General features: G+C 38.8%; 1 protein-coding gene across 1 annotated transcript in view; it reads left to right on the top strand.

The window, feature by feature from the left end:
* Positions 1 to 10,862, top strand: part of LOC122628100 (dendritic arbor reduction protein 1-like) — a 172,095-nt gene extending 161,233 nt beyond the window's left edge. The window contains exons 5-11 of the mRNA XM_043809959.1: positions 6,434 to 6,715; positions 7,954 to 8,329; positions 8,727 to 8,951; positions 9,334 to 9,381; positions 9,591 to 9,743; positions 9,862 to 10,152; positions 10,192 to 10,862. Coding sequence (XP_043665894.1) covers positions 6,434 to 6,715; positions 7,954 to 8,329; positions 8,727 to 8,951; positions 9,334 to 9,381; positions 9,591 to 9,743; positions 9,862 to 10,152; positions 10,192 to 10,409 — 1,593 coding nt within the window. The 3' untranslated portion in view covers positions 10,410 to 10,862. The remainder of the gene's footprint in view (positions 1 to 6,433; positions 6,716 to 7,953; positions 8,330 to 8,726; positions 8,952 to 9,333; positions 9,382 to 9,590; positions 9,744 to 9,861; positions 10,153 to 10,191) is intronic.
* Positions 10,863 to 12,425: the final 1,563 nt, after the last annotated feature.

Genomic DNA, 12,425 nt, shown 5'->3' with positions numbered 1-12,425 from the left:
AAAAAAAAAAAAAATATGTTCCTATAACGAAGGATTATGTTTATTACGATGTACATCTTTCTACAGGAGATAAAAGATAGACATTATCTCTCGATTAATACGAAGTAACTCGATATAATTCTTCGAATATTATTCATCAGATTATTATAATAAACGATACTAAGTTAAATATATCAATTCGTAAATGATCGTACGATTTCGTTGAATTTTTGAAAGAAAACTTATCGATTCGATTCATCCACCCTACTTTCTTTTTATTCTCCTATATGTTCTCGTTCACGTTCATTTGCAAAATGTACGATATCGCTCCTATTTCCTTCTTTTGTATAGGGATATTGTAGGCATGTGTATTGGTACAAATACACACGTATACATACACGTACGTTCGGAAACAATCCATCGTAGTACAGTGGTCCATTCTTTCGAGTCTCTCTTTTGTACTACGGATTTCGCACCTCCGGATTACCATCTGTTTGATCCACGAAAGGATGGATTACGTGGGCGTTATTTCAAAGGTGACAATGGCGAACCTGCTGGAAGAATACTCGTTATCGACTTCTCGAAGAGATATCATCGAAAATTATACCCTACTCTTTTTCTCTCCTTTCTCTTTCTCTTTCTCTTTCATCGATCGATAACAGATAATAATAACAATAACTATCATCCACTTTTGATCTTCACCGCCTCGATAGAAGAAAGTAATAATCGAAGCAGCCCACAACTTGAAGTCATACATATATCGCAAAGCAGAGTTTTCTCGAACGTATTCTTACTATCAACAGTATGGTATTCGTGTCACTTGGCAATGATCATGTACGATCAAATACGAAACAAGTAATAGAGAATCGTAAAGAACAATTTAAAGCAATGAAACGAATTGCTTCTAAACTATTTCCCGACGTTTTTAATGTCGCTATTACCTACATATGTTCGCATACTTTTCCTTGAATAATTTAATTCTCACTTATCGTCAAAACGATGACGACGACGTTTTACTCTATCTACTATGAATATATATATATATATATATATATATATATATATTCAGAGAGAGAGAGAGAGAGAGAGAGAGAGAGAGAGAGAGAGAGAGAAAGAGAGATCGTAATTCGAAAAACGATCTAATGAAATTCCGTAGAATTTTCGTTTTACTTAAAGCAAAAAGAACTTTCATAGATTATAGTAAAAATTATCGAATACGAAATAACTACAAGGCACTGTGCTTTCGCAGCATAACCGCTGAGAGTAAAAGCCGGATACACTGTGTCGAGTGGACAGATTAGTAACGATTTGTTTCATAAACAGTATCACAATTGATCGGAAACAGTAAGGCACGTAATAGTGAGACAAAGTCGCCTTTGTGAAACTCGAGTCTAGTACATATGCAAGTATGTTTATACGTATACGTACATAAGTGTATATATATATATATATATTATATACATACACGTATATACATTTATATACATATAAGCCACGTAAACTCATACACAAATTCCTTGCTATCTCTCGACGCATTACGTGACGGGAGAAGCGAATAGCGACGTTCGTTCGAATATTATAACTCGATATTGGTTTCGTGCAAAGGGAATTATTAATATTAGCGTTTTCGAGAAACCGGTCTGATGCCTCTAACCTCCGGACTCGAGTGCGCGCTCGCGCACGCTGGTAATCGTGCAATTTGTTTATCCGCCGTCGTGGAATATCAAAAGGATTAGAGGCAGCGAATAGATAATAAACATCGGCCAATAAAGATATCCGAAAATATCTTGCGATGCAAGCTCGGCTAATACCATCACAACGGACACATACGTATCTACGTACATATACATATATATAAACAGGGCTCGCACTTTATGGTATATATTCACGTATGCGAACGCTCTGATCTACGATTATGGATTCCTTCGGGCAACTGGTGGGTTGCTTGGGGAAGCAATGACGATACCTAACTTATCGAAGATTGGAAACGTAGTCTATATTCGTTTCGATGATTTTTCCAACAATTAACACAACTATAGATTACAATATAGAAAGATATAAACGACGTTCTGTTGATTTTCATATAAACACGTTTTATCGCGACGAAGGCTCGACAAATCGTTCGATATTGCTTTTCAACGTTGGTTCAGCTTACGAAACGATGAGGATAGATCATCGCAATGGCCAATAATTCTTCTAAAGACATAACTACCTGGCAGTGGTTGGTGACCACGACGTCGTGGGGACGACAACGACAAGACCACTCTACTTCTTCGTCTTCTTCTTCTTCTTCTTCTTCTTCTTCTTCTTTTTCTTCTTCTCCTTCATCTTCCTCCACACGAAAAGCCCCGCCACGAAAATACCGCTTCCGGTTGGCCTAGATTCCGCATTTACAAGTTTCATTGCAGCGTACCGGTGGAAACGGTAGCAAAGTACGAGGGAGAAAGATGGATAGATAGAGAAAAAGAGATAGAGATAGATAGATAAAAAGAGAAAGAGAGAGAGAGAGAGAGAGAGAGAGAGAAAGAGAGAGCCCTCGTGGTAGCAGCGAATCCCGTTCAAAGCGGCTCCATAATTTATGTATTCTACGGCCACCCCTGCTGCGCGTCCTCGTCATCCTCGAATTCCGCTCTTCTCTCTTTTAAAATTCCATTAAGAGTGCAGTAGCGCTTTTTGTCGTTTGCTCCCGCTGCCCGTTGTTTCACTTTGCATCCCATATAACCACCGGGAGGGATCCATGCTTCCAGGCACCATCGATCGATTATTCAAGTCACTCACTCCACTTTCTCTCTCTTTCTCTCCTCTCCTCTCCTCTATCTCTTTTTTTTCTCTCTTTTTTGCTCTCTCGATCAACATTCACCTTGTTCAAACTCGACGTCCAACTCGACGTCGATCCTTTTAATCGTGCAAACCACGAATTACCGCGCTATCAAGATTTTAATCGATAGCGATTCTCTCTTTCTCTCTGTCTGTCTTTTTCATTCGTGTTTCGTTCACCTCTTTCTCTTTCTCTTCATTTCGTTTCGCTTATCCTTGCCTCTCCCCGGTCCACGTCGAAGTTACCCACGTCGACGGGCCGCGACGTAATTTTAGACAGTACACCAGTGACAGTCTTTATAACGCGCGTGAAGTATGAACCACTTCCGGTGGGGCTACGTCATCCTGCATGTCCCCTTGCACTCCAGTGCCTCCGATTCTAAATCTAGATCTAAATTTTCGCGGCTTTTATCCTCGAACTTACTCGTGTATTCTATCTCTCTCTCACTCTCTCTCTCTCTCTCTCTCTCTCTCCTTCTCTCTCTCTCTCATCCCATAGAAAGTCAATCTCTTTCTTCTTAAGATTTCTTCACTTTCATCTTCCTTTCATTCCCTCTTTCGCTTCTTTCGAGGCATATCTCGAATTTCACACGTCTAATCTTAAAATCTTTTTTACACCATTATATATATATATATATATATATATATATATATGAATATATATATATATATGCAACATCATTAATATAGAGACAAAGCAAAACAAATTAATTATAAATTACCAATCGGAATTATTCGTAACGATCTGAACGACGATCGGTCAATCGGATTTGATTTTTCGTTTGTCGAAGAAATCAGGAATCCTTTTTGTCAGGTTAGAAGGACGATTATGGGGGTCTAGTATATAGTAGGGGGTAGTAGGTATGTTTCGGTAATTGCGTGGCTAAGTTTAGGCGGTGCAGTTGGCGTCAATGCGCGGATGCATATTCAGAACGGGGCTCCTCATATTCTTATGCTCACTTACTAAACCGTCCGGTAGCCTGTGTGCGTGAATGTGAATGGAACTTGCTGGCACCCCGCCTGTTTATATTTAGCCCCTGTGGGCGGTATAGCTGTCATGGATACGTATCATCGGCATAACTGAACTTTGCAAATGAATAATGAAGTTCCATTCGGCCTCTCCACTTTGCCGTTTCTTCTTCTGCTTCTTAAGATCGGAGAATCCCAATTGTTACTGCGTACGTTTGCGTATGATTTAGAATACCATACCATAGATTAATTCTATTGGTTAAATAATTGAAATATTGACAAATAATTCCTTGTGTTGACAATCGATCTTATGCCGTTATTATATACTATATATCAAATCGCTTTTCTGAAATAGTGTAAAAGTGAAAAATCTGTAAAGATAAGAGAGTGTAAAAGAGAGAGAGAGAGAGAGAGAGAGAGAGAGAAAGGAGAAAAGGAATATCATTATCGATCGTCGCTTCGCCTCGTAAAGATAAAAGACGTTGGGATAGTACAGGAACTATAATTCACCGTACGTCCTATCTCTTTGTGTTCGCAATCGTTTCCCTTTCACACGTCGCAAATCGTAGAAATCGGTTCCATGAAGAGGAAATAAATCGAGTAGCGGAGAATACGGACGTATAAAATAGGATTTAATTTGTCACCGATTCGAGTTTATACGAGGTATACTCGCGAACGGAACACGCATTAAGGTACTTTATTCTCCGTTCCCGAGCATTGTGTAGCTCAACACGGATGCTCGTTTAACGACGTCCGTCGTTACGACAAAGGACACGCACTTGTCTTGTACAAATCGTAAATCACTTTCACCGATCCCGCTTAAGCATCGAGAATCGAGGATTAATTTCCTCTTTCTCTCCTTCTTTTGCTAGAAAAGAGAAGGATGTCACATGAGAGAGAGAGGTAGATAAAGAAAGAGAAAGAGAAGGATAGAGAGAAAGAGAAAGAGAAAGAGAGAGAGAGAGAGAGATGGAGAGTACCTAATATTTGCATGTGACGCCTCCGGCTGGTGCCCGGAGGCTGGATGAATAAACGTCTTCCTTATCGTCTAAAATAGACTTTAAACTTCAAGCGTATCTGGATCACAGCCAGCCGGCCTGTAGGTAAGAGAATACAATGGTATTACCTATGTTAAATTGTTGCTACGACCCTATAAGAACTTTGTAAGATAAAGAGAGATAGAGATAGAAAATCTTTCTCAACGTTCTCAAGCATGAATTATCGCGATTAATGCGATTGTCCATCGTCGAAGGAGTAACGCAAAGATCGTCGTTCACGAATAGTAAAAGCTATTCGTTCTTTACGATGACGATGGTACCTTGAGATAATGCATCGACCAATTATCCTCAAAGAAACGAATGGCCGTTATCTCGAACGGTGTGTCGCACGTTCGTTATCCGTGCCCCTGTGCTTAATCGATACTTGCTAACATAAGAGATACTCTTTGCTTACGATCGGGTTTCGCGGATATAGTGTACTAGTTACTTACATACTTAGCTATATTATTTTCTTCTACTATCTATCCTCTTCTTATTCTTCTTATTTCTCTTATCTTTTTCTTACCACAATGAAATATCATCCGTTGTTTGCTTCTATTTATCTTTATCCTTGTTTTCTTTTTTTGCTTTTAAATACACCTAACAGATCTCGAAGGATAAACTTAAGAATATCTTGAAGAAATAATAATAGTTAAAGTTTTAATTAATTTCTCGCGAAGGTTGTTATAAGATGGCAAATAAGAACGTAGATTATATCGGAATTTAATTTCATCCTTTTTTTATTTTACTTCTTCCTTTTTTTTTTTCCCCTCTTTTTTAGGTTATTTATGTTATTATCATATTATTAATATCGGTTATGCTGTGTAATCGGTAATGATATCATAAATGGTCATCGGCAAATCAACAGAACAAATGTGATCAAATGAAAAACTATTCCTCGTATTGAAGTTAACAACAAAAACGAGATTATACATATACATATATACATACGCGATTTAATGAGTTGAAAGAGAATATATAAATCAAGATAAAACGCGCATAATTTGGTTGAAATGGATGAATATATCTTCTTAACAATGTTACAAAACTCGCCTTACAAGTTATAAAGTGTGCTTCCGTATTAGCATAAAGATGATATCGATATTATCCCAGTTTATCGAGTGCAATCAGCAAACGCGTTTGTCGTGTATCAGTTTCTCGTCTTTCTGGATTTTCCTCTAACAAAATATATCACCATTGTTTCGCTCGTGAGCATTAGTGATAAAAAAAAAAAAAAAAAAAAGAGAGAAAAAAAAAGGAAAAAAAAAATGGAAAGATCGGATCGTTTTGACGTAAGCAAAAAAAATTTCATCATCATTTGGTTCGCTGCATATCGTACACTCGATCGTTACCTTTCGCTAAAGTAAGTACTAGTATCAAATATCACGGATAAGAAATGTTCGTAAGGTTTCGTTATCTAAATGCTAAATAACGCGAACATGCTTTAATTTACTAAATGATTAATCTTATGTAAGTAAGTACATACATCCAGTTTCTAATATTCATGCGGATAAAAGAAATTACTCCTGATAATTCTCACGTTGAATTACAAATATTGTAAATAGAGTAGCATTAAAATTGATCGTAATTTTCTTTTTCTTTTTTGTTTCTTTTTTGTTCATCCACCTTAGACGTATCCACCACACATGAGCGTAGACTCGCAAAAGCAAATGGAAATGCAACGGCTGCAAACGGAGCACTTGAAACGGCAACAAGAACACATCATGCAGCATAACATCCAGGAGCTGCAGGCACAAATGACAAAGAGTCAGCTGAGCATGTCGGGGCCGCAATCGTTGATGTTCCTACCGTTTCTCGAACAACTCAGGCTACCGGTCCAGTCGACGATGCCACCACCGCCAGCCACGTCGACCGCGCCCACTGGCAACAAGCATATCAACTCCATCGCCAATGTACGTATACTCTTACTTCGGATCGATTCACTTTGATTTCTTCTGAATAATCTATTCGAGGAAAATCAATTTATATAATACATCGTTTCAATATTTTCAATCATTTTTATCGATATTTATATATGTAACAGATACTTCGTCGTCGAATTCAAGAGTATACAATTTTATGGTTCATTTATTTTTTCTTACGAAAGTACAACATGGATATGTTTCTTTTCTTTTTTTTTTTTTTTTTTTTTTTTTAAAGTATTACAATTTTTAGATAATAACATATATAAATGTAAGTCCATCTCAGCGATTTCGATGATTTTTGAATTCGTTATCGGGGGACACGATTTTGAAAAACTTTTTTTTCCTATGCTTATGTATAATCATCGTTTGGTCTTAATTTCCGAGACAATCGTGAAAATATTTTTGACATTTTTACTTTGATCTGCGTTCGATGCCGCTTAAGTTTGGATTAGGCTTATCTACGGACATGATTATATTATATACTCGTGCTCCGATGTATTTATATGTCTCACGTTTCAATTTGTAAACACACAGGGAGATGAGAAAGGAATCCAACTTAGCTATCACCAACTGTTAAATAATGTAACAAATAAAGCTATCGTCATTGAAGAATTCATTTGAATTAGATAAATTTTTAATTAAGGTTTATTGCTGCGGTTAATTGCTAGCCCGACGGAACCCTGGCGCAACCCGAATCAATTGAAATAAAACTCAAACTTTAACATAAACTAATTGTAATTAAATCAAAATTCATTTAATCGTCTTATTTGAAATTTGATTGGTTTCATTTAACGAATACTCTTAAATAACTAAATTAACTTGCATTTCTTTCTCATCTCTTCTGTGTTTACGAAATGAAACCTTAGACATATAAACACATCTCATCAGGAGCATTTAATATAATCATGTCCGTAGATAAACTTAATTCAAACTTAAGCGATAATTCAACGCACATCACAATAAAAATGTTCAAAATATATTCATAAATATCTAAGAAACTAAGACCGAATGGCGATTATACATATAGAAAAAAAATTCAAGAATATATACCCGTGTACGACGTGTTCGAAAATCATCAAAATCGGTGAGGTGAACGTATTCTGATTTTTTTTTCTATCAATAAAGATATAACATTTATATGGGAATATTGAAATAACAATCATAAATAAATCAACATATTTAACAAAAATAAATGAAAAATAAAAGAAACTGTATATTTTTCATAGATGATCGGTAGTCATCGAGAAGGTCCAAGCTGGGCGACGGCACATTTGGCTCAGATGACGACGCAAATGGAGAAAGAGTCGTCACCTACGCCAATCTCGTCGGCGGTGACACCAACGGCGACTCCTTTACAGGATCTCGATGCCCCATTAAACCTCACCAAGCCGAAATCTTCCTCGTCGGGTGCGACAGCGTCTTCCTCGTCGCCTGAAAGCGATTCGCATTCGACCGGTGCTGGAAGTAGCGGTCAACAGGAACAACCTTTGGCTGCGACAGCACCAAAACTTTTTCCTCCTGGACTTCCAATACCCAGGAATTACCTATCGACGTTACCCTACGCCGGTCTTCCACCACATCTTAGTTCCCTACCTTCGCCTAGTGAGTTCTTAAATTTATTAACATTTTCATCTATCGTGTAATGATAATTCGAGGGATATATCGAGAATGGTATCTATAAAAATTATCGATAATTGATATATTCTTTTCATTCATATCGTTGATCTTATTTCGAACTCAAATTGAATTTATTCAAATATGCAATGATATTGTTGACTTTATTTCAAACTCAAATTTCATTTATTCAGATATGCAGTGTTTTATCGAATGTGCAACGTTTGATAAAAAGAAATCATAATTTTTCAGTAGATGTAATTTTCTTTAAAACGAGATTATTATACATAATATTTTAATAAAATAGAAGATAGAGAGAGAGAGAGAGAGAGAGAGAGAGAGAGAGAAAATAAATGTCGATTCAATAACGTTCTGCGTCGCACAGTGGGCAAGGTAATGGCCAAAGACGAACCTGGTGGACCTGGAGGTTCCGTTGCGGCTGCGGCGGTTGCCGCCGTGGAGAAGCACTTTGCGATGCACGGAATTTATGGGCTACCACCAAGCGCGGGTGCGATGCCACCCTCGCCTCAAACGCAACGACCGATCAAACACTCTGGCTCTCGAGAGGACACGCCGCAAGAGGAGCAAGATTTCCTCTCGTCTTCTCACAGTGAGTGAACATATTAAAACGTCTTGATAGATCGAAATTATTAAGTGAATATCGCAACGTTGTCATCGTTTTCCTTATTTTTTTTTTTTTTTTTTCTATGATTTATGATTCACGTTTCATCGCATCGATCATATAAAAAAATATTTTACAATTTTTAATCGAACAAAAATTATTTGTCTCCGATTCCAAACATTTTTGTCTTATATATTAAAATATATTACGTAAAGTCGATCATTACGAATAATTAATTCTTACAAAATCTTCATAATTCCCTCGGATTATGTTCACGAAATAAACATATACGCGAGATTATCTTGAGGATAGGTATAATAGAATTCCCGGCAACGAGTTATAAGTAATGCCTCTTATCGTGTATTCGCAGTGTGGCGAGACCCCGGATACAAGGTGCCGGAAGACATAACGGAAAAAGGTAAGCTGATCGTTGAGATACGAATCGGGTTGATATTACGTTCTTGTTTTAAGCGCGTGAGCGTACGAGTAAGAAAGAAAGAAAGAAAGAGAGAATGAGAATGAGAAAGAGTAATAGATAGAGGGGCAGGTGTCGCTCTCGAAATCAGATTCTGTTCTCACGACGTTAATCGCGCGCAACGTGACATCCAGGGCTTCTTCTTTCCTCAGCTAAAATGGTGAGGCAGCAGAAAAGGGAGGGTGAGAACAAACCGCACATAAAACGACCTATGAACGCGTTCATGGTATGGGCCAAGGATGAGCGACGGAAAATCCTGAAGGCCTGCCCTGACATGCACAATTCCAACATATCAAAAATACTCGGTGGGTATATCAAGCGATTTTCTTTTTTTCACGACGAAACAATCAACCAAACAAACAAACAAAATATAATTATGGATCGGAAAAAGAGAAAAACAAAAACATTATATTTCTCGATCAGGTGCACGATGGAAGGGGATGTCGAATTCGGAAAAGCAACCGTATTACGAGGAACAATCACGATTGTCGAAGTTGCATATGGAGAAGCACCCGGACTACAGGTACAGGCCACGACCGAAACGGACGTGTATAGTGGACGGGAAGAAGATGCGCATATCCGAGTACAAGTCGCTGATGCGGCAACGAAGGCAAGAGATGAGGCAGCTTTGGTGTCGAGAAGGTGGTCCAGAGATGAGCTTTCTGTCACCGGTCGGTTCGGAGCTGAGCTCACAGCATCATGCCGGAGGTGGAGGTGGTGGTGGTGGTGGTGGAGGTGGTGGACCTGGTGGAGGAGCAGGTCCATCGGCGAGACCGTCGGTTTCGCCACCAGCGACGATTTTGAACGGCGGTGGTGGTGGTGTCGGTGGTGCTGGCCCAAGCTCCGATCACCCATCCTTTTATTACCCTCAGGACAGTCTTTCGCCTACGGACATGATGAACTTCTCACCGGATAATTCGGGCTCGATCGGTGGCTATGACGCCAGTCCACGGCATCACGACGAAGATTGAAACGTAGCTGCTCCGGTTGGCCAAGCCCTTTGGCCACCCGGAGCAACGGCGTTACCTTCGTCCTCGACCCCCACCAGCTCGTCCTCCTCGTCCTCGGCGTATCCAGCGGTTGCAGCCGCAGCCGCGGCTGCCGCGGCGGCGGTCGCAGCTTCGTCCACCTCGTCATCTTGCTCGCCCTCCTCCAGACTTGGCCACGAGTTGTATTGGTAACCAAAGCTGCGCCCGCGCACTCCTCCTCCTCCTCCTCCTCCTCCTATTCGTCCTACTCATCCTCCTCCTCTTCCTCCTCCTACGCACACGAAGCGCACTCGAGGAAACACCACGCTCGACCATCATCCTTCGTCTCTTCTCGCACTTCTTCTTCTTCTTACTCTTATTCTTTTAATATTTCTTCTTCTTATTCCTACTTTTCTTCTCTAAAGAAAGAGAGAGCAAGGAAGAGAAGAGGGAGGGAGAGAGAGAGAGAGAGAGAGAGAGAGAGAGAGAGAGAGGGAGGGAATTAATGAAAAAGAAGAAAGAAGTCAAATTCTCTCTCGATTTTTCGATACTTGTGATACGAATAATCTTTTTTCTTTTTTTATCCGTGCCATCATCTTTCGTTTATCAATTTTCTTTTAACTGTCTCTTCGCTGCCGCATCATCCTCATATGAATCAAAAGTTTCGATAAGAAGAAAAAGGAAAGCGAGATTTTTATCATTTTATAAGATTTTAAATACGATGTATTGTTATGATCTATATATATACATTATGAACATTGTCGTCGGATTTCTTTTATCTTCTTCTTCTTTCTCTTTCACCATCTTTTCTTTTTCTTGATTTCTCTCGATCCATCCCCGTTCGAGACACATACGAACGCGTCGCTAGTGCAAAGGTCTGGTTCCTAATTCCTTCTAATGTCGCGTGATCGCCTCGAATAAATAATACCACGATTTATCCGTAGTAGTATTGCTGCGTGCAAGAAAAAGAGAGAGAAAGAGAGAAAGAAAGAGAGCGAAAGAGCGAAAGCGAGTGAGAGAGAAAGAGAGAGAGAGGGAGAGAGAGAAAGAGAGAGAGAGAGAGAGAGAGAGAGAGAAAGAGAGATTGAGTGAAAGAAATATTTACATTTAATATTGTAAATCGAACCTCATCGACTTTTTACTCCGTATCAATAATATCGAATAATTCTTCCTTGAAAAAAAAAAGTAAGAAACAAAAATTGGAAGAGAGATAGAAAGAAAAAGATAAATAGAGGGAGGTAGAGTATAGAAAAGAGAAACTTAGGTACTTATGCAAACCGTTCGTCATTAATTTATTATTCGATCCTTTTTTTTTAATTTAATATGCGACGAACTTTGGTCGATGACGAGAGAAAGTGAAAAAGGAAGAGAGGGAAGGAAAGAGAGAGAGAGAGAAAGAGAGAAAAAGAGAGAGAGAGAGAGCGAGTGAGAGAGAGTGAAAGAGAGAGAGAGAAAGGAGCACGCACAATGTCCTTTTGTCATTATTAAAAGAGAAAAAAGTAATGAGTAGAAAAGAAAAACAGATAATAAAAAAACAATAATAATATAATAATATAACGAAGGGAACGTCGTGAGAGGAAGTTTTTAACGTTTATTTATTTGTCGACGAAAACGATTGAAGTGCGAACGTGAGAGGATTAAAAAAAAAAAAGAAAAAAAAGACGGGATTTATGTGGTGATGCAAGTGAAAGAGAAAAAGAGAGAGAGAGAGAGAAAGAGAGAGAGAGAGAGAGAGATAGAGAGAGAGAGAGAGAGAGAGAGAGAGAAAGATCGATTCGATTTGGATAATTTTGAAATAATCTAGGGGACAGGAGGGGGAATATAATTATTAATTATAGCATGTATATCGAATCGTTTGCGTAAGAGAAGATAATAGAGAAAAAAAAAAAGAAAAAAAAAAAAGAACGAGTGAAGAGAGAGAAACGAACGAGAGGGCTTGTCGTTTGGATGGACACGTGGATGGTGGGGAGCTCGATGTGATATAATACTTATGTGCCAAATAGCGTTTTCGCGGGGCGG

The sequence above is a fragment of the Vespula pensylvanica genome, chromosome 3, assembly GCF_014466175.1.
Source record: "Vespula pensylvanica isolate Volc-1 chromosome 3, ASM1446617v1, whole genome shotgun sequence".
Taxonomy (NCBI): Eukaryota; Metazoa; Arthropoda; class Insecta; order Hymenoptera; family Vespidae; genus Vespula; species Vespula pensylvanica.
This window is presented reverse-complemented; position numbering and strand designations above follow the sequence as displayed.